Consider the following 24,026-nt stretch of genomic DNA (forward strand, 5'->3'; position numbering starts at 1 on the left):
CATAAATGGAAAGATTTTCTAAAGACATTCTCCTTACTCATCCATCAAATTCCATCTGATGGTCAATTCTCCATCAAGTTTCCATGCATTTTACATGTAATGGAAATATTCCATTGGTTTTCCATCTGATGGCAAAATTACCATCAGTTTTCCATCAGATGGCAAAAATACCATCAATTATCCATCAGATGGCAAAAATACCATCAGATGGAAATTATGCCATCAATTTTCCATCAACATGAACACAAATTCCATCAAACCTTTTCCATCAACCATTTTCCAGCATTGATGGAAAGTTGATGGAAAGTTGTTCCAATACTCCATCAACATGATGGAATGTGATGGCATTTTTTCCATCACAAAATTCCATCATGTTTGATGGAAAATCTAGGGAAGGGTAATATACATCTGTGTGTTATTGCGTCAACCCAAAATCGATCAAATTTGTTGACTGGGCACCCTACTTTATACATGTGTCTCTTGTGCAACAAAAGAATTATTATCATAATGTCAATATAATATTTCCATGGTTCAAAACTGGTCTGTAAATGCTTTAAATCAGCGGAAAGAACATTGTTGCATCTTTTGTGAAAAAGTTAAACACTACGTAGAAATAAGTATAAAGAAACCATAACATAACCATAGGTACTTGATAAGCAGCCCCTCAATATTTTTTCAAATTCCTTACTTTTTATACGACCGCAAACATTAAAAATTGTTTGGTCGTATATTGGTATCTTGTCGTCGTCGTTTTCGTCAGCGTCGTCCGAAGAGAAGGTTTCCGGATAATAACTTTAGTATAAGTAAATAGAAATCAATAAAATTTTAACACAATGTTTATAACCACAAAAGGAAGGTTGGGATTGATTTTGGGGGTTATGGTCCCAAAGGTTTAGGAATAATGGCCAAAAAAGGGGCCCAAATAAGCATTTTTGTAGTTTCCAGACAATAACTTGTTTTTAAGTGTATGAATCTCTCTCTTATACCACAAGTTTCCATACCACAAAGGGATGGTTATTTGGGGGGGGGGGGGGTGTGGTTATGGCTCACATCATTTAGCAATTAGGAGCAAAAAAGAGGAAAAAAAGGGTTTTTCTGGTTGATGGACAATTTAGACAATTTAAAAGCAGTGTAAGGGAGGTAATCCAATTCCATTTAAAGAATACTGTAATATATATGTTTGATTACCTCCCTTACACTGCTTGAAAATTATGTATTAAGAAATGATGATTGTCTTGAGATGATTAGCTGTAAATTTATTTTTAGAAGTTACTATTAAGTAATATTAATTTTAACCATGACTGTATGTCATTTTATATTTTAATATTTTATGATGTATTTAAATGAGTAGTTATTGTTGTAAACTCCATTTGAAATTTGAATTGAGATTATTTTTGGAATAAGGGAATGGGGGAGGTGAAAAAAAAATTGGGGGGGGGGGGGGGTACAATTTTTCTCATTTCAGATTTCAGAAATTAAAAAGAAAATTTCTTCAAATATTTTTTTTATGAGGGGATTAATATTCAACAGCAAGGTGTTTTGGAAACTCAAAAGCCAAAAAACACGGGGTAAATTTTTTTTGGCAATTCGCAACAGCATAGTGTATTGCACAAAAGCAAAAAATTGAATATAAATTCAAATCATATAACCAATTTTAAGTTCTTTGACTACAGTTATTCTGTGTCAGAAACCTATTATGTGTCAAATATTTAATTACAATCCAAATTCAGACCTGTATCAAGCGCGAATATTGTGTCCATTTTGGCCGCAACTTTTCAGGGTTGAACATCTGCGGTCGTATCCAGCTGCGCTTAGCGAAGCAATTTATTTTCTATTCAACTAATTTCAATTATCTTTGCGTTTTTCCTGTATGATGTGAACATATTATCAGAAATAATTTCTATTTACCATTTACTATTGATTCCAAGCTAAAGTTAACTATTCATAGCTGTCACTGATACATATTACTAGTATATTGGTCACTAAAGTGTTAGTAAGTTAGTGACATAGTCAAGAATTCTTAGGTTATGACTATGTGAAATAATGCAGTGAAAAAATATATATTTTCAGCCTACAAGAAGACCAATGTCAATCAGTAATTCCATGGTTGCCTCCCTTTTTCTGACTCTATACACTTAAAGTTTATCATTTCTAAGATGAACAACATACAGAAGAAATAGAGATATTCGTCACCAGACAGACAAACAAAAAGACAAAGAACTACATTAGAAGCTATGTCTTATAACGAAGTTATAACTCCTGATACAGTTATCTCCCTTGATCAGACTCATTGCCATGCACCGCAGGACCAAACAAGATGTAAAATTGAGGACCAAACTGTGTATGATGAAGAATTGAGTTGTAATTCAGAATTGAGAATACATACAGGAATTAAACCATTAAAATTTGATATAGATATCAAAGCAGAAAGTGATTCAGAGAATTCTGAATTGCAAAGACACACGAGAACACAAACATCTGATAAACCGTTTGTATGTGGTGTTTGTGATAAAAACTTCTTTCGGAAACCTGATTTACTTGTACACATGAGAGTACACGCACCTTATAAATGTGATATATGTGGTAAAGAGTTCAGTACAAAAGGCAACTTAAATACCCATATGAAAACACATACCATGGAAAAACGTTTACAGACTCACATAAGAACACATACTGGTGATAAACCTTATAAATGTGATGTATGTTGTAAAGTCTTTAATGCCAAAGGAAACTTGAAACAACACAAACAAATACATACTGGTGATAAACCTCTGAAATGTGTAGTCTGCTGTAGAGGGTTCTATAGAAGAAGCATCTTAACTATCCACATGAGAACACATACTGGTGAAAAACCTTACAAATGTGATGTATGTTACAAAAGGTATAATACTAGGGGCAACTTAACTGTACACATGAGAACACATACAGGTGACAAACCTTATAAATGTGATTTATGTTGTAAAAATTTTAATCGTGAAGGGCATTTTACTAAACACATGGCATCTCATAAAGGAAATAATAAACAATTTAAATGTAATGAATGTGGTTTAGAATATAATTTGAAAGGTTTATTACTGTTACACGTAAAGAAAACACACATTGGAAAGAAACCTTATGAATGTGATGTATGTGGTAAAATGTGTACAGATTCAAGCACCCTTTCTGCACACATGAGAACACATACTGGTGAAAAACCTTATAAATGTGATGTTTGTTACAACGTGTTTAGTCAAAGAGGAAGCTTAAATAAACACAGGAAATTACATACTGGGCCAGTAGCTAGTGATGAACCTCATGAATGTGATGTTTGCTGTAAAGAGTTCAAGCAAAGGGGCACCTTAACCACCCACATGAGAACACATACTGGTGACACACCTTATAAATGTGAAGTATGTTCCCAAAGCTATAATGATAATGGCCAGTTAACTGTACACATGAGAACACATACTGGTGACAATCTCTATGAATGTGATGTTTGCTATAAAGTGTTCAATCAGAAAGGCCATTTAAGAATACACATGAGGAACCACACTGATGATAAACCTTACAATTGTCATTTATTTTTTAGAGGGTTTAATCATAAAGGGAACTTTACTAGATACATGGGAACACATGCTGATGATAAACTTTATAAATGTGATGTTAAACCTTATAAATGTGATGTATGTGGCAAAGTGTGTAATACTAGTACCCACTTGACTATACACATGAGAAAACATGCTGGTGATAAACCTTATAAATGTAATGAATGTTGTCAAATGTTTAAACACAAAGCAAGCTTTGATTATCATATAAGATTACATATATGTACAAGTGATAACTCTTATAAGTGTGATGAATGTTTTAAAGTGTTTAAATACAAAACAAGTTTTGATAAACACATAAAATTACATACAGGTTTTAAGTCTCATAAGTGTTATGTATGTTGTAAAGTGTTTAAACACAAAGCAAGCTTAGATTATCACATAAAGTTACATACAGTTGATAACTCTTATAAGTGTGATGTATGTTGTAGGGTGTTTAAATACGAAACAAGCTTTGAAAGACACATAAAATTTCATACTAATGACTGAAAAAAAGCAAGCTTTAATAAACACATAAAATTACATACTAGTGACTTTGTGGACTAACATTCCTGGACTAGAAGTTTCAGAATAACATGACAGCACACACTTGACCATGTTGACTGAATTGACAGAAAATGATTAATAAAGGTGGTTACTAACACCTTGACTAATATTAGTTTGGCTTGTTTAATTTTTATAAAATTTTGAAATAATGTTGACTTTGACCATTTGAAAAAAATTGAAAAATTTCAAAAAATTTGAACCAACCACTTATCAGAAAAATTTATATTGGTTATATTACAGGTTGACAAACATTAATTTTTATCATTGAGGAGCTTAATGTTTCCTTAACAATACAAAGTGATTAAAACGTTTAGCTGATATTACAGAGTTATCTCCCTGGAGTGTTAGGTACCACCTTAAGATGTGATATGATTGCCAAAAAAGTTTAGATGAAATGGATGTAAGTAACCAAACCATCCAACTATACGGCCTTCAACATCGAAAAAAAAAACACATCATATAGCCGGATAATGTTTATTATCAAGTGTATGTTTATCAAAGTTTTGAATTTAGTAAATTTTAATCTCATGCTGAGATTATAATTCATTTAAATTACAAGTTTGCATATTTATATTTTTGAATGATTATATTTATTTGTTGGGTAAAGATTGCATGAAATGCAATCAAAACCATATGTTACTGACTTGATATATAAATTCTTCAAGGCTGATCACTACCTTTTTGATACACAAAATATAGTGCATTGATCATAACATTATATACATCCTATCCATGAACATTTCCAGAAATTTATCACTTTAATATATGCTCAGATATTAATAAGTCACAAAACGATGCTCCACATGTCAAGAAAATTACATAACTTTTGCAAGGTGCAGGAATCTAATATCTGTTCTAAAAATATAAATAATGTCATTGTTAAAGTCATCTTTAAAAATTGGAGTTATCTCCCATTGTCCAGATAGTAGTTTAATCAACTAGCTTCATTGACAATGAAATATTTAATTTTACTTCCCACTGATAAAATAAACGCAATCTTTACCCTTCTGTGCTTACAAGCACTTTGATTTTGACATTGGATGAATTAAATGGACATGTGGTAATGAATGTATGCAGATTTAATCCACAACAGTTGTGGGGTACTTTAAAACTTATCCACACGAGTTATAGTGTATTCAGATTTAATCCACGTCAGTTGTGGGGTATTTTAAAACTTATTCACACGAGTTATAGTCTACAGCTGTGGATTCATTATTATTCGTTGGATACCCATTTTCGTGGATTTCCTGGGTACGGGTGAACCACTAATTTAAATGTTCAACGAAATACAAATTTCTTTAAAGTTGTATCCAGACTTTGGCAGACCATGAAATCACATATCCACGAAAATGCAAGGTTTCCGCAATCTCTCAATTTGATCTCTTTTGTTGTTAATTATTTTAAGATTTGACCCACATCAGTCGTAGTGTGTTTTATGTTTTAATCCACATATGTTGTATTTAATCCACATGTGTTGTAGTATGTGTATTTAATCCCCTTGAGTTGTAATGTATTTTCAAGTAGTCTACATGAGTTATAGTGTATTTTCAAATTCAATCCCCTTGAGTTGCAATGTATTTTTAAGTAGTCCACATGAGTTGTAGCGTATTTTAAAATATATTCCCAATGAGTTGTATTTTAAAATCTTATTCACATGAGTTGATTTATATTTTAGATTTTAATCAACCGAGTTGTGGTGTATTTTAAATCTAATTGACATGAGTTGAACTAGTAGTGTACTTTAAATCTAATTGTCATGAGTTGATGAATATTTTAAATGTTAATCATCTGCGTTGAGGTGTAAATTTAATATACATGAATTGTACTTGTAGTGTATTTTAAAATCTTATTCACACAAGTTGTACTTGTAGTGTATTTTAAAAGTTTTCCATATTGACAAAATGAAGATTTTGAGGCACACAATTTGACTTCCTTGCTAATTTTTTTTTAGAAATTACATACGAAAAAAAAGCAGAATTCAAAATTTGGGTTTTCTCAGTGACCGACTAGTAGAGCGTGGAATTTTACCCTTTGAAATATTTGTCAGCGTCCAATGAAAATTATCATTACAAAGGAATTATATTATAATTTCATTCTCACTGTTAATGGCTAAATGGAAATGAAAAGTGTGGATTCATTACTATTTCTTTATTTCCAAACGTTAAAATTTTTTTTGATATTCTTTTACAATGAATTGCATGTTTAAGTGTTCAATGAAGTATGAATTTCATATAAGCTTGTATTTAAAACTTTGAGGTTCCTCAATGCATGAAAAATATACCATGAAAATATACATGACCCTGATGATATATGTAATGAACTATCAGTATTGTTTATTATTTAAATTTTTGACATTCTTAACCTTAGTAATTGGGACACTACAGTCTATATTTGTGTTATATAAAATTGAGACTACAGTTATCTCTTCGTTTTTTGTTTTTTTTTTGGAAGCAGGAAATCAATCTGTATATCATTGTATATTTATCATGTTGAAAATGAAACATTGTAATTATTATGTGTTTTATATTATTATACAATTAAATTTTGATTCTTGCATGAATTATGTTGCATTATATGAACAAATTGAGATATGCAATGACATAGGATATAAATAAAATCATCGGATACCAGAATTGAAATTTTGTATTTGCGCCAGACGCGCGTTTCGTCTACAAAAGACTCACCAGTGACGCACGAATCAAAAAAAAGTTAAAAAGGTCAAATAAAGTACGAAGTTGAAGAGCATATTGAGGACCAAAAATTCTTAAAGTTTTGCCAAATACAGCTAAGGTAATCTATTCCTGAGGTAGAAAATCCTTAGTAAAACCAGCAAAAAGCTTGTGTGACCATTACAATGAGGAAGACCAAGTGTACAATAAAATTTTAGAATTTAGTTTGCCAACTTTTGTTCATTGTCAAGTAAAGAGTTTGTCATTAGCCTGTCTTGAATGAAGTTCTGAGTTGAATATAAAAAAGAAAATGTGGTATGAATGCCAATGAGACAACTGTCCACAAGAGACCAAATGTCACAGATATTAACAGCTATATGCCACCGTACGGTACATCTTCAACAATGAGCAAAGTCCATACCACATAATTAGCAATAAAATGCCCCGAAATCACAAATGTAAAACAATTCGAAAAAGAAAACTAGTGGCCTACACATTGTACAAAAAATGAACAAAAAACAAATAAGTAACACAGCATCAAACGACAACCACTGAATTACAGGCTCCTGACATGGGACAGGCACATACATACAGAATGTTGCGGGGTTAAACATGTTAGCGGGATCCAAACCCTCCCCCTAACCTGAGACAGTGGTGTACAAGTACAATATAAGAACGAAGTATAAAGATCAGTTGAAAAAGGCTTAACTCATCAGATGGATACAAATGGAAATACATATAAAAAAAACACATGTGAAGACTGCTTGTGGCAAGTTTCATCTATTCCAATCTTAATTGACAAAGATTGTTTCCTCAACACCGTGTTCTTTTTATAAAGGGACGTTACACCACTTCTTACCGTGTATTGAAATAAGCCCCGCCTACTTACCTCATATGACATATGCACGGTCTCCACGCGTTTGCTTTTAACCAATCATATTCCTTATACATATTCTACCTAAATGTCAACAATTGAGCCATATAAATAATAACCCTAAAGAAAAAAATTACTTTTGTATGTAGCTGTCCCTTCAACTTTACACTGATTTTCAATGAAACTGCGCAACTAGAATTTTCATTACAAGAAGATTTCATAGAGGAAAAAATCTATGTTCTTTTTAATTAAATATCATGTACTCTGTAATACTACCTGAATCTCAATTTACCTCAAACTGTTGTGCTTTATATCTTTTAATACTTTTGAATGGTGTCTTGTATAAAAAATCATAATTATTACATAATTTCAGTGTAAATTGATACCCCATGATTTTTTTTTTCTACTTCCTTGCAGCGAACATAGGATTAAATTACCCTATAACTGTAATGACATGTCTTAAAAAAATAAACCATTAACTTAGTTTCATTAAGGTGGCTCGGGTGTCTTCCTTCGTCTTGGATTTTAAAGAAGCAGATAACAGTTGGTCTAAATCTTTGATGAAATGTGCAATTTTTGAGAGTAGTATGTAATTCATGTGTAAGACTTTTAATGTAAATATGGAAAATTATGTGTTTTATCATATTTACGGCTGTAATTTCTAAAAAGCACCATATTTGTGTTTGATTCATTTTTTTTCAACTTTGCCAAATAAGGGGAGATAACTCAGATAGTAGGGGAGATAATTCAGATAAAGTAATTTTTATAATAGAAAGTGTTGTGAATTTAGCTATTTTAATATATAGCAAGAAAACAAGTTCGGTGACCACATTTTTTCTTTTTATACGTATATTGGATTGACGTTGGCATCGTCGTCGTCGTCGTCCGAAGACACATTGGTTTTCGCACTCTAACTTTAGTTTAAGTGAATGGATCTCTATGAAATTTTACCATAAGGTTCAATACCACAAAATGAAAGTTGGGATTGATTTTGGGGGTTATGGTACCAACAGTTAAGGAATTAGGGCCAAAAATAAGCTTTTTAGCTCACCTGACCTGAAAGGTCAAGTGAGCTTTTCTCATCACTTTGCGTCCGTCGTCCGTCGTCCGTAAACTTTTACAAAAATCTTCTCCTCTGAAACCATTGGGCCAAATTTAACCAAACTTGGCCACAATCATCATTAGGGTATCTAGTTTAAAAAATGTGTCCGATGACCCCGCCAACCAACCAAGATGGCCGTCATGGCTAAAAATAGAACATAGGGGTAAAATGTAGATTTTGGCTTATATCTCTGAAACCAAAGCATTTAGAGTAAATCTGACAAAGGGTAAAACTGATTATCAGGTCAAGATCTATCTGCCCTGAAATTTTCAGACAAATCTGACAATCTGTTGTTGGGTTGCTGCCCCTGAATTGGTAATTTTAAGGAAATTTTGCAGTTTTTGGTTATTATTTGAATATTATTATAGATAGAGATAAACTGTAAACAGCAATAATGTTCAGCAAAGTAAGATCTACAAATAAGTCGCCATGACCAAAATTGTCAGTCGACCCCTTTGAGAGTTATTGCCCTTAATAGTCAATTTTTAACAATTTTTCGTAAATTTTTGTAATCTTTTACAAAAATCTTCTTCTCTGAAACTACTGAGACAAATTTAACCATACTTGGCCATAATCATTATTAGGGTATCTAGTTTAAAAAATATGTCCGATGACCCCGCCTTCCAACCATCATGGCCGACGTGGTTAAAAATAGACAATAGGGGTAAAATGCAGTTTTTGGTTTATATCTCTGAAACTAAATCATTTAGAGCAAATCTGACAGTGGGAAAAATGTTCATCAGATTTAGATTTATCTGCCCTGAAATTTTCAGACGAATCCGACAACCCGTTGTTGGGTTGCTGCCCCTGAGTTAGTAATTTGGCAAAAATTTTGCTGTTTTTTGTTATTTTCTTAGATATCATTATAATATCTAATATCTAATACTATTAATTATGATTTTAACCTTATTTTACATGATTTCCAAAGCATCAGTAAATACAGGTGAGCGACACAGGCTCTTGAGAGCCTCTAGTTTGTAATTTCCAGACATAACTTGTGTGTTAGTGTATGGATCTCTCTGACATTGTACCACAAGGTTCCATATCACAAAGGGAATGCTGGGATTGATTTTCGGGTTAATTGCCTCATAATTTTAGGAATTAGGGACCAAAAAAGGGGCAAAAACAAGCATTTTTCTAGTTTCATGACAATAACTTGTGTGTAAGTGTATTGATCTTAGTGAAATTGTACTACAAGGTTCCATATCACAAAGGAAAAGCTGGAATTGAGTTTGGGGGTAATTGCCCAAAACGTTTAGGAATAAGGGGCCAAAAAGGTGCCAAAAATAAGCATTTTTCTAGTTTCCAGACATTAACTTGTGTTCAAGCGTATGGATCTCTCTGAAATTGCACTGCAAGGTACCATACCTCAAAGGGAAGGCTGGGATTGATTTTGGGGGTAATTGCCTAAATATTTTAGGAATTAAGGGCCAAAAAGGGGCAAAAAACAAGCATTTTTCTAGTTTCAGGACAATAACTTGTGTGTAAGTGTATGGATCTTTATGAAATTGTACTACAAGGTTTAATATCACAAAGGGAAAGCTGGGATTTAGTTTTGGGGTAATTGCCCTGAACGTGTAGGAATTTGGGGCCAAAAGGGGCCTAAAAACAAACATTTTTCTAGTTTCCAGACAATAACTTGTGTTCAAGTGTATGGATCTCTCTGAAATTGTACTGCAAGTTACCATACCACAAAGGGAAGGCTGGGATTGAGTTTGGGGGTGATGAATCATAAGGGGGTTAAAAAAATTTGGGGGAGGGATTTTTTTTCCTTTTTTTCCTTTTTTTTTTTGGTTAAAATTTTTCATTTTAAATTGGTTATTTCTGATTTATATATAAATGCAAATAATGATGATATGGTTTGAATAGGTAAATTAAAATTTTTTAAGTTCTTAGACCACATTCATTCTGTGTCAGAAACCTATGTTGTGTCAAATATTTAATCACTTTGTAATAGGTGATTATGTCCCCTTGAAAATGGATGTGTGAGTTTTTTGTGCTCATCGGAAAAGTATTATAAATTCCTTATATCTAAACTTTCTGGTGCCAATTTTCAAGATATTCTTATGGTTTTTACCAAATGATGGATATGTGAGTAAATTTCGCAAACTTAATTTCAAAACAATCTATATCTATATCTAGGATATCGCATGATGATGTTTTGTCAGAAATAGGTAAAGTAATTAATATTGAGGATGTGTTATCAATTCAAATCACTGAAAAAGACTGTATAGTAACTCTAAAAAATCCTGAAACAAAAGACAGGCTAGCGGCTCAAGGCATAACGCTAAGAGACAGATCTATTAAATTTTATGAAGTAGAGAGTTTAATTACTCATGTAACAATAAAAGACGCACCTTACGAACTAGAAAACTTATACATTTGTACTCAGATGTTTAGATTTGGTAAAGTAGTTCCAGGCTCTATAAAACGAGGCGTCATCAAAGGCACAAACATCGAAAATGGGTCTCGATATATTGATATTCTGGAATGTGATGCAGTGCTCCCGAATAGAACATCATTTGGTCGTTTTGAAGTAAGACTTTTTGCTGATAACAATCGCACTCCATGTATATACTGTCATATCACAGGTCATCCTTCATACAGATGTAAGGACAAACCAAGTCTCACGAATCAAAAGAGATGTTACAATTGTTGTGGTATAGGTCACGTAGCTAACGCCTGTACAAGTGAAGAATACTGCTCTTACTGTAACGTCAAAGGTCACGCCAGACGAGACTGTGAACAGTACAAACAGGAAACAGAAAAAAAGGAATTGGGCAGTTATGGTCCTGAAATATTAGAGGGAAGACAAGACAATACAAAAAACATTCACACTGACGAAGATGACGAAGAATCCATCTCATCAGACAACGCAAATTGTGGAAGAGAGACAGTGTGTGTTCTCCTTGGAGCATCTAATTGTATTAGGCTCGGACATATCGACGATTCGTTAGTAAACGCTTCAATATCTGGAGGATCCTTTGACAAAATTGAACAAAACATTGATCTAGCTTTTCAAAAAACTGAAAACAAAGATATTGAAAAGGTTGTTATCTGTCTAGGCACAAATGACATAAGTAGAAATAAAAGTGACTCTGATCAAATAAACCTTCTTGTAACAAGCGCTGTCAATCGTGTGAAGTCTAGCTTTCCAGAGGCACAAATAGGCCTTTGCAATATAATACCGCGTAAAGGCAACGGCGCTCAATTTCAGAAAATAAATGAAACGACCAAAAATGTAAATAGTTTCATGACTTGAAAAACTTTGTGTTCGAGAACAATCTGTAGCATTTGTTGATATAAATGATCAATTTTATAAACACGGAGCTGTAATCAGAGCGTTGTTTGATAAAAATGACAGTAGCGGTGTACACATCAGCACAGAAGGCGCACAAAGAATTAACAGTAAACTTTGTGAGTTTCTTCATAGCCCAAATACGAACTTAACCGTATCAAACACTCCAGTTGATCGCAAACGCAACAGGAGTGACAAAACTACTCCAACATCTGCAGACCGGACATCCAAAGTATCAAGAAAAGAGACAGGCATAGATCATGATTAAACCATGTAAATAAACACTCAGACTATTTTAATCTGATTTTACTGTTAAAAACAAAATATTAAAAAAAAAAACAAACAAACAAAAACACAAATGTATCACTGTAAATATCATGTCCACTTTTTTAAACATATTTTTCGTATGTATATTTTATTTAGAAGTATTTCGTTTATATGCCTATATGTATATACTGCAAAAAGTGCTAAAAATGGCTAAGATGTACCAAATTGTAATGTTATATATGGCGAACATGAATAAGTATCGGTTTATTAGACCTATTACGGTTTTAAAACGACGTTTAATAATTAAAGTTTTACCTGATTTGTTTACACACAGGTATACACATGAACGATTCGTTAAGTTTATTTCACCGAATAGACATAACCGGGTTCAAAGCATTCAAGTGAAACCTTTAAATGACGAAAGAAAGAAAATAAAACCTATTCGAACTTAATATGTCTTTGTCAATTGCTTCAATAAATGTAAATGGTTTATGAAACAATAAAAAACGAGATGTGATTTTTAATTGGTTGGTTTCAAAAAAGTTTGATATCATTTGAGCTGCGTCGGATAGAAATCGACCTTATGCAAATGAATATCAATACATCTGTTGACTTATTTCGGGTTGAAAAAAAACTCTACGGAAAGTCTGTAACTGTTTGAAAATTGATATGTTATAAGAACCTTACAAAACAGACCAAAATTAATCTTTTATTTCGTATTTGAATGTTCCAAAATAAATCAAAATCTTATACATGTACATGTATACGTGCCCTTGCATAAGGTCGATTTCTATCCGACGTAGGCCATTTGTCTACAAGAAACACACTGTACGAAATCTGATATTGATAACTGGGGTAATGACTGGAAACAATTTGGGGGAGGTGAATCCGTTTGGAATTGTGGAACTTCTGATTCAAGGGGAGTGGGATTCCTTTTGCAAAAGAAATTTTCGGAAAATGTAACTTTTATTAATCACGATGAAAACGGAAGATGTCAAATGTGTGACATAAAAAGAGATAATGCTGTATATCATATTGTTAATGTATATACACCGAACAACGGTTCCGATAGAAAGACTTTTTACGAAAATTTGCGTAATTTAAATAAAATGTATGACGATGATAGCGTTGAACACTTCACCGTATTATTAGGAGACTTTAATTGTACTTTAGACAAAAAACTAGACAGTCGGTACAACAGAATTAAAAAATCTTTTGTTGAGATATGAATTAGATGATGTATGGAGATCTCGATTTCCAGATACAAAACATTATACATTTCAGAGAGGAAACTCGAAGTCTCGTATTGATTTTATTTTCTGCAGCAAATCTTTGAATAGTAAAATATTTAACACTCGTATATCACATTTCCCGTTTAGTGATCACGAAATAGGTACATCAAAAATTAAGCTAGATGATATAGAAAGAGGGCCGGGTATGTGGATTATGAATTTAAATACAATTAAATCTGAACAGTTTTCAAATGCCTTTTAATTTTTTTGGGAAGGATGGAAAAATAGTAAAGACAAATATAATGATATACAAGAATGGTGGGATATAACCAAAAGTAAAATAAAATTTCTAACAATTGATGTTAGTAAAACACTAAATCGCTTATATATAATAACAATCACATTAAACAACTAGAAAAACGACTTGAAGCATTAAAATTGGTAGAGGAAAAAACAAATATCATCAATTCTAGAATAACCGAAATTGAACGCGAAATTAAGGATATTTATACAAATTTGACAGAATCTGCGAAAATTAGAGCAAAAATTAAATGGGCAGAGGAAGGTGAAAAATCTACGAAGTATTTTTTTAATTTAGAAAAGAAAAATGGTCAAAACAAATTGTGGGATCGTATAAAAACAAAAACGGATGAGTATAAATATGATATTGATTCGATATTAAAAGAACAAGTACAATTTTATTCCACACTTTTTACTTCTGACGGGTGGGACAAACAGTGCGATGAAAAGCTTTGCCAATTTACTGAAAATAAGGTAAGTTCCGACGATAAGGAGATGCTTGAAAGTAAAATAAATATGGAAGAATTAGAAAAAGTGCTCAAAGATCTAAAGACTAACAAATCGCCAGGTGAGGATGGCATTATATCTGAATTTTACATTTTTTATTGGGATATAATAAAATATGATTTTTTTTACACTCCTTCAAGAAATATTTGATAAAAATGTCTTAAGTAAATCACAACATAAAGGGGTTCTTACGTTATTACATAAGGGTGGTGAAAGAGAAAATATTAAAAACTGGAGACCTCTTACATTACTTAACACCGATTATAAAATCATAGCAAAACTTCTTGCAATGAGATTGAAAAGTCTTACCAAAAATAATACATCCAGATCAAAAAGGATTTGTTAAAGGAAGAAACATTAGTGATGCTAACAGATTAATTCAAGATATAATAGACTATATTGACAACGAAGACGAAGATGGAATAATAAATTATTTCTTGATCAACAAAAAGCCTTTGATAGAGTTGAATGGGATTGGGTGGATTTTGTATTAGAAAAGTTTAATTTTGGGGAAAAATTTAGACAATGGATCAAAATGTTACTTTATGATGCTATAACTTGTATAAAAACAAATGGACATGTTTCAAAATATTTTTCGATAACTCGTTCGGCCAGACAGGGCTGTCCAATAGCACCCCTTATATACATTTTGCAAGCAGAACCAATGGCATGTGCAATACGAGGTAACAAGGAAATTGAAGGGATTCAGATACCTGGTGAGGGGGGTAAAAGTATAGAAACTAAATTATGCATGTTTGCTGATGACACTCAGCTTTTTAACAAAAATGAGAAATCAGTAAAAAATCTTTTGATGTCCTAACACTATATGAAAAAGCTTCGGGATCTAAAATTAATTATGATCAAACCAAAGGTTTACTTATAGGATCTCTTAGAAGGAAAAAACTAAAATTTAATAAAATTAAATGGATTACAGGTAATGTAAAAACCCTCGGAGTAAATCACGGATATGAAATTGATAATGATGCTATATGGCAAAGCATTATAGAAAAGATTAAAAACTGTGTCCACGTGTGGAAAAGTAGGAAACTTTCATTTAGTGGTAAAACCTTAATAGTAAAACATTTCATATTGCCCATGTGCAGTTATGAAATTGAAATGCGGGGAATTCTTGAAAAATATTCAAAAGAAATAAACAATATTATTTGGAATTTTATATGGGATGGGAAAGTTAACCAAATAGAAAGACAGGTTTGTTGTCTTGATATAACAAAGGGTGGAATGGGCATGATTAGTATAGAATTATTTATTAGAAGTAAGCAAATAAAGTCTCTTTATCGCATTCTTCATGAACCATTAGAAAGCTGGAATGCGATTGGCAAGTATTGGCTTCGACAATTTGACAATATGTATAATGATCAATATTTTTTATGTAAATGTTCAAATATTAACGGACTAAATCTTAAAAATATTCCTTTATTTTATCAGAAAATGGTCTATACATGGTCTAATTTTCTAAAAATTGGAGATAATCCCAAAACAAAGCACGAGGTACTTAATATGAGACTATTTGGTAAATCAAAAATTTTATTCCAAAATAAGCCATTGTTTTTTTCTTCCTTTCTAAAAAGTAACATGAAATATATCAAAGACATATGGAATGAAGAAACCAACGAATTTTACAGTTGTTGTTCTATATTTGAAAAACTTGTGGATAAAAGAAACTGTATATCGGAATTTTCAAGAGTTAAAAGTTCAATACCAATCGACTTCTTACAAATTTTAGAAATTGATAATGAAATAAATGTAAAAAAAAACATAGAATTGAAACTTTCTGATGAAATGTTCATATTAGATAGAAAGAAACCTAAAGAATTGAAACTCAAATATATTCGAGACACGATTAATAAGAATATATATCCAAAATGTCAAAACAAATGGCAAGAAATTTTTGGGCACGAAATTAATTGGAAAATAGTATGGGACAATCTGAAAAAAGTTAATATCACCAATAAAATAAAAGAATTTCAATGGAAATGCATTCACAATATCATATATACGGAAAGTAGACTTAAAAAAATGCAATTGTCAAACGGAAAATGTCATATTTGCCAAACGGTCAATAATACTGAAAATTTGCAACATTTATTTTTCGATTGCAATACAACCAAAATAATCATTAGTAAAATCAAAGATATTTTCACATTTTGGAATGTTCAATTAGATGATGAAAATTTAAAACATTTTATGCTTTTGGGAGATAGCAGTGGTCAATCGAACCACACTTTACTTGTAAATCTCTTTTTTATTTTGACAAAATGGTCCTTGTGGAAAATAAGAAACAAAATCAAATATGATGGGATAAAAATGTCATCTACAGATATTTTGAATCTTTGGAAATCATACATGATAACCCATCTGAAATCTGTACCCTGTTATTTATCTAATAATACAATAGACAAAGAAAAAATAAACACATTAATTAATTTTATATGATAATTACAAACCTTGTAGGAGATAACAGTCACGATGTTATGTGGTCTGCCTTTTATGTCTCTTTAATTTGTATTAGGTAATCCATGGTTTAGAGGTGCACTCGATTATGTTATAATGTTATATTATTTATTACTAGTATTACATTCTAGAAAGATGTTCTTTTTCGTTCATTGTCATATAATAGAATAATAAGTATTATTATGCATGTACTACTTTTTCTGGTAATACAGTGCACTTTTTTCAGCCTCCTGCTTCCCGGACAGTTGGTTTTAAATGTAAACGGGAATCCCCAGTTTGCATCCTGGGCAACTGAGGAAAATGTAAACAGAAAAGTTTTTGGAATAAACAAGTATCTATTTAAAAAAAAAATTTTAAAAAATATTTAATCACAATCCAAATTCAGTGCTGTATCAAGCTTGAATGTTGTGTCCATACTTGCCCCAACTGTTCAGGGTTCGACCTCTGCGGTCGTATCAAGCTGCGCCCAGCGGAGCATTTCATTTTTATCTAAAAGCATGTTTTAAGAGCTATCTTCTCACATTTTATCTTAAACTTTTATCATGTAGTTTTCTTTTTGTCACACACAATTGGATTTTGCATGCATAATCTTTACAAAATCTGACAATTTTGCACAATCTGTAGCGTGAAAAAAAGTCCGGTGACCCATACTTTTTATTATATTTTTGAAAAAAAAGGACAAAAACTTCATTTTGACAAATTATTAAAAAATTCTATGGATTCTAATTTAGACGCCCCAGCCACCTTAAATAGCCATATTTGAACACAAAAAAGCCATTAAAAGAATTGTTTAGTTGTATTAATAAATCCCACTATTAAAGAAGTATATGTACCCCTTCCTGAAAAAAGGCAAAATTTGGAAATAAGTCATGCCTATCAAATGATCTGTAAATATCATTCTAGTCTATCTTTATGAATGTTTTCTAATTATTTGGATACTGTGAAGCTAGAAGAGAATTCTTATCTATTATTTTTTTTTTCCTCCTCTTTGATTGAACCACATTCAATAGCCCCTCCCCCTTTTTCCCCATGAAATCTTCCCAAGTGGGCCTCTTGTTAAAGTCAAATTGAAAAAAATACCCAAAACTTTCTCATATTGAAGAATTTGTTGCAATTCAACTATCTAAAGACAAGAATGACCATACCTTTCTCTTTTTTGACTATACATGTCTTTATACAAGCCTACTATATGATGGTTTTTAGACTGTACTTGGCACCCCAATGCATATAAAATTTGCAAAAAAATTCAAGAAAAAACAAAATGAATACTCAAGCTGGTGTTTTGGGTAAGAATATTGATTACTTGTCGCACCTAATCACAAAAATCCTTGTTATGATGGATAATTTTAGAAAAATTTTACTTTTTAAACAAATTTTTAACCCAAATATGGAATTTTCAATTAACCATGCAGTGCCGCAGACAGGAAAAGAAGTCATAGACTCTTGTAAAGTGAACATTTTGTGAAAATCTTTTCACTAAAAGTTCATTTTATACATATTCTACCTAAATGTCAACAATTTAGCCATATAAATAATAACCCTAAAAAAAAATGTAGCTGTCTCTTCAACTTTACACAGATTTTCAATGAAACTGCACATATAGAATTTTTATCACAAGAAGAAGAGGAAAAAATCTTTCTATGTTCTTTTTAATCAAAAATCATGTATGTAATACTACCAGAATCTCAATTTAAAACCTCAAATTGTTGTGCTTTATATCTATTAATACTTTTGAATAGTGTCTTTTATAAAAAAATCATAATTATCACATAATTTCAGTTTTTTCAGTGTAACTTGATACACTATTTTTTGATACCACATAATTTTTTTTTCGTAAAAAGTCCCTAAATCATGATGTTTTTTTTCATTCTGGGCACATAAAAGTCCACATGAGCTACTTCCTTGCAGTGAACATAGGAAAACATTACCCTCTAACGATATGCAGGCAAATTCAATCCTTCCCCTTTCGAATGATCTGCAAAAATATGTATTCTTTCCATGTGACGTCATCAGGCATGGTCGCCTTTTTTTGTGACGTCACAAATGAAGGATTTCAGAGGAAAGCAAGAAAATTCTACGTCATAATTAAATTTTGACCAAAGAAGAACTGAGATCAAACGAACTACACTTAGGATATTGCGAACCAAATGAAAGTATTCCACAGTGCCAACTCTATCTTGACCAGGTATTTAAACTTTTGTAAGTTCACCTGTCCTATTGAATGAATACAATAGCTATTTTTCTCCATGTATTTTTTTCACTGGGACCTTTAAATTTTTTCTAAGAGAAATCTATCACTCATTGATTAATTTACCTGAGTAAAAAAAATCTTGTAAATAGAGGAAAATAGATATAGGAAGATGTGGTATGAGTGCCAATGAGGCAACTCTCCATCCAAGTTTTAAACTCAAAACTGCATGTGATGTTATATTTATTCAATATTGATAATATATTTTCAATCGGGTGAATGTAAACAGTGATGTAAAGTTGAAACATTAATAAAATATAAAAAAGAAGATGTGGTATGATTGCCAATGAGACAACTCTCCACAAGGGACCAAATGACACAGAAATTAACAACTATAGGTCACCGTACGGCCTTCAACAATGAGCAAAGCCCATACCGCACAGTCAGCTATAAAAGGCCCCGAAATGACAATGTAAAACAATTCATACGAGAAAACTAACGGCCTAATTTATGTACAAAAAATGAACGAAAAACAAATATGTAACACATAAACAAACGACAACAACTGAATTACAGGATCTTGACTTGGGACAGGCACATACATACAGAATGCGGCGGGGTTAAACATGTTAGCGTTGATTTATGTTATATTAATAATATATTAATAATATATTTTCATTCAGTTTAATATAAACATTGATTCAATCATAAAAAGTTGATTTCTGACAAAACTTTTAACATTGTTCCTTTAAAAAAAAATTTGTTTGACATGAATAAAAACTTGAAAATTATGATGTTCGAATTCAGATCTTCTTAAATGTATTCTATAACTAGACAAAAAAAATCAAATTTCAATAGGAACATTGATAAAACTTTTGTTTGAAATCATCTTTTTATGATTGAATCAATGTTTATATTAAACTGAATGAAAATTTATTATTAATTTTGAATAAATACATCATCACACGCAGTTAATGAGTATAAAAAAAGTATTTTTGTCTATATATAAGAAAATTTTTTTACTCAGGTAAATTAATCAATGAGTGATAGATTTCTCTTAGAAGAAATTTAAAGGTCCCAGTGAATAAACTACACAGAGAAAAATAGCTATTGTATTCATTCAATAGGACAGGCGAACTTACAAAAGTTTAAATACCTGGTCAAGATAGAGATGGCACTGTGGACAACTTTCATTGGGTTCGCAATAAATAGAAATAATCAACAGGTCAGGAAAATGATAAATCGTGTAGGAATTAGAGAAAAGTATATATATGCCTCTGAATCAATGCTATACTAAGAATATTCGTATAAAAGGAGAATTATTTTTCTTAAAGAAATGTTTTAATATAACAATCAAGATATATTCAAAATTTTTATATATAAAACATATATGTTAAAATAAATAGCATATCATTAGTTCATGACAGATAGAACTAATGTATAATTCTTTCAAAACAGTACAATTTCTGCTCGCAGCCGTAATCAAGTAGGTTCTCGTTTACTTTAATGTTAAATGTGAATCAATATCAAATCAAATTAATCATTCATTGATTGATTGGTGTTTCACGCCACTTTCACCACTATTGCTAATTCATGGCGGTCAGTTTTTATTGGTGGAGGAAGACGGAGTGCCCGGAAAGAATAAAGCAACTTAGGTAGGAAAACTGACAATCTTAGTCAGGAAGACTGACAATCCTAGCCATTAAAAATTAAGTCGAGTGCACTTGATTCGTGTGGGATATGAACTCGCAACCTTAGTGTTGCCTTGCTAATGATACAGCAGTTCGACTACTTAGACCACTAGACAACCGAGGCTCACTGTATACCTCGCTTATTACCCAAAACAAGAGTGCACACGCTGAAATATCTTGCTTTCTTTACTGACCATTGAATTTATGTTGATAGTTCTAAATATAAAGCTTAAATACAAGTACCACATGAACTTAACATGTTCTAAGGATAAACCAAATGGGAAATACATGTAAACCTCACAATTATTCAATACACCAAATATTGTTGACCTATTGCTTATAGTTTCTAAGAAACAGACTTAACCAGAAAACTAAACATTGACCAATGAACCATAAAAAAGGAGTACAAAGTCGGATGAACTATGCAGGACATACTTGTACACCTTACAACCAATCTATGCATTAAATATAGTTGACCTATTGCTAATAGTATCTCAAAACAAACTTAACCATACAAACTTTACATTGACTAATGAACCATGAAAATGACGTCAAGGTCAGATGACAACTACCAAACAGACATATACACATTACAATCGTTTCATAAAACACATGTAGTTGACCTATTGCTTATTGTATAAGAAAAACAAACTAAGACATACAAACTTAGCACTGCGTGAGCAATGAACTATTAAAATAAGGTCAAGGTCAAATAAAATGCTTTGCTGAGCGAAGCTGGATACGACCGCAGAGGTCCAACCTTGAACAGTTGGGGCAAAAATGGACACAATATTCGCGGTTGATACAGGTCTGAATTTGGATTGCAATTAAATATTTGACACATAATAGGTTTCTGACACAGAAAGAACTTATAATTGGTTGCGATTTGCCCCCCCCCCCCCCCCAAAAAAAAAATTACCCCCCTTTTTTTGCTTTTGTGCAATAAGGCCTGGGGTAGTGGTAATTTGTAATTGTAATGCATTGCAATATTACATTTTTTTGATGTAATGCAAAGTAATTTGTAATGCACATTTTCTGCATTACAATTACATGTAATGTAATGATTACTTTAGTTAAAAATCAATATAATGCCTCCATTACTGTACATTACTTTTCATTACAAATTGGTAAAATACATAAAATTGAAGAATATAGTAAAATAAGAATAAAATATTAACAAAAACAAAAGAAAGTATTGAATAAAATTATTGTCACAGATAATTACTGTATTAAATCATTGTAGATAGTTTGCCCTTAAAACTTTTCTTCAAGGATCCATAACTAAATCCCATAGGGCAACTAAACTTTAATCCAGCAAATGAAAAAAAAGTGAGCTGTTGTTAGTAAGAATTTTATTCTTAATTTGCATTTTCCTGTCATTGTTGAATGAGATTTTGCAAGGACAACATGGAAAATACTATATTAGACCAATTTGATTTACCACCTGACACTGATGGAACATTTAAGGCAAAATGCATGGTCCATGAAAACTCTTCTTAAAAAATTATTAAACAAAACTATATAGATGAATGAAAAAAATATGATGTACACACCTTAAATGTATTTCAATGAAAGATTGAATATGTCAATCAACTTTTTTTTATTAAAATGCAATACACAATGCTGTTGCGTTTTGCTCCATCCCCCCTAAGAAAAAATTGTCCCCCCTCCCCCCATATTTCTTTTTTATACTCCCCCCCTCGGCCCACAATTTTTTTTTCACCTCCAAAGATATGGTCATAATCTCAATTAAAATTTCCAAAGGAGTTTGCAACCATAATTACCCATTTAAATACATCATAAAAGTCTTAAAATAGAAAATGACATACATAATCATGGCTAAAATTAATATTCCTTTAATAGTAACTTCTAAAAATAAATTGACAGCTAATCACCTCAAGACAATACAACATGTCTTTATACTGTGGATTCATAATTTTTCGTTGGATACCAATTTTCGTGGATTTCGTCTGTACAGGGAAACCACGAATTGAAATGTTCAACAGATTGCAAATTTGCTGTATGAGTAGATGCAGACTTCTGCAAAACCACGAAATCAAATATCCACGAAAATGCAAGTTTTTTGCAATCCATGAAAATTGGTACCCACGAAAATAAATGAATCCACAGTATATAATTTAAAAGCAGTGTAAGGGAGGTAATCCAAACATACACAACATTGTACTTTAAATGTGTTTGGATTACCTCCCTTACACTGCTTTTAAATTGTCTTAAGTAATTGTCCATTAATCAGGAAACCCTTGTTTTCCCCCTTTTTTGCCCCTAATTCCTAAACGGTTTGAGCCATAACCCCCCAAAGTCAATCCTTACCATCCCTTTGTGGTATGGAAACTTGTGGTATAATTTCAGAGAGATTCATACACCGTTCAACAGGTTATTTTCTGGAAACTAGAAAAATACTTATTTGGGCATTTTTTTGGCCCCTTATTCCTAAACTGTTAGCACCATAACCCCCAAAATCAATCCCAATCTTCCTTTTGTGGTTATAAACCTTGTGTTAAAATTTCATAGATTTCTATTTACTTATACTAAAGTTATTGTCCGGAAACCTAATGTCTTCGGACGACGCGGACGACGACGACGACGACGACCTGATACCAATATACGACCGCAACATTTTTTGCGGTCGTATAATAAAACCTGTGAGACCGACATGTACATAATAAAATATTCCCATACACCAAATACAGTTAACCTATTGATTACAGACCACAACACAAAACCTTAACTTTTACCACTGAACCATGTAAATTAGGTCATGGTCAGATGATAATTGCTAGACAAACATATACATCTTACAATCAAGCCATACACCAAATATAGTAGACCTATTGATTATAGTATATTATATATGGACTTTAGCACGAAAACTTAATCTTGTTCACTGATCCATGAAATGAGGTCATGGTAAGATAAAAACTGTCTGCCATGTGACGGGCATGAAGACCTTTTGCAAGGTACGCATATATTAAATATAGTTATCCTATTACTCGTAATAAGAAAGAAATTAACATTACAAAAAACTTAATCTTTTAGGAGTCGTATGGCTTTTACGAAGCGATGATGGACATATGAGTCAGTAAAAATGTCTTGCATTGAGAGTTATAATTCAGATCAGAAGCGGATTTAGGGAGGGGCAGAAGGACCCTCTTTTGTAGTAAAAGTTTGATTGATTATTTAGGGAATCACTGAAGCATGAGTGAATCAGGCCCATTATTAGGCAGTCAGTAGCCTTCCCTTTGAAGATTTCTGGATCCGCAACTGCAAATAAACAC

At 31.9% G+C, this 24,026-nt stretch overlaps 1 protein-coding gene across 1 annotated transcript in view; it reads left to right on the top strand.

The window, feature by feature from the left end:
- The window catches only part of LOC127721259 (zinc finger protein ZFP2-like), a 31,373-nt gene extending 24,610 nt beyond the window's left edge, over positions 1-6,763 (top strand). The window contains exon 2 of the mRNA XM_052227935.1: positions 2,071-6,763. Coding sequence (XP_052083895.1) covers positions 2,235-4,073 — 1,839 coding nt within the window. The 5' untranslated portion in view covers positions 2,071-2,234 and the 3' untranslated portion in view covers positions 4,074-6,763. The remainder of the gene's footprint in view (positions 1-2,070) is intronic.
- The last annotated feature ends 17,263 nt before the right edge of the window (positions 6,764-24,026 follow it).

This window comes from Mytilus californianus, unplaced genomic scaffold, assembly GCF_021869535.1.
Source record: "Mytilus californianus isolate M0D057914Y unplaced genomic scaffold, xbMytCali1.0.p SCAF_12, whole genome shotgun sequence".
Classification (NCBI taxonomy): Eukaryota; Metazoa; Mollusca; class Bivalvia; order Mytilida; family Mytilidae; genus Mytilus; species Mytilus californianus.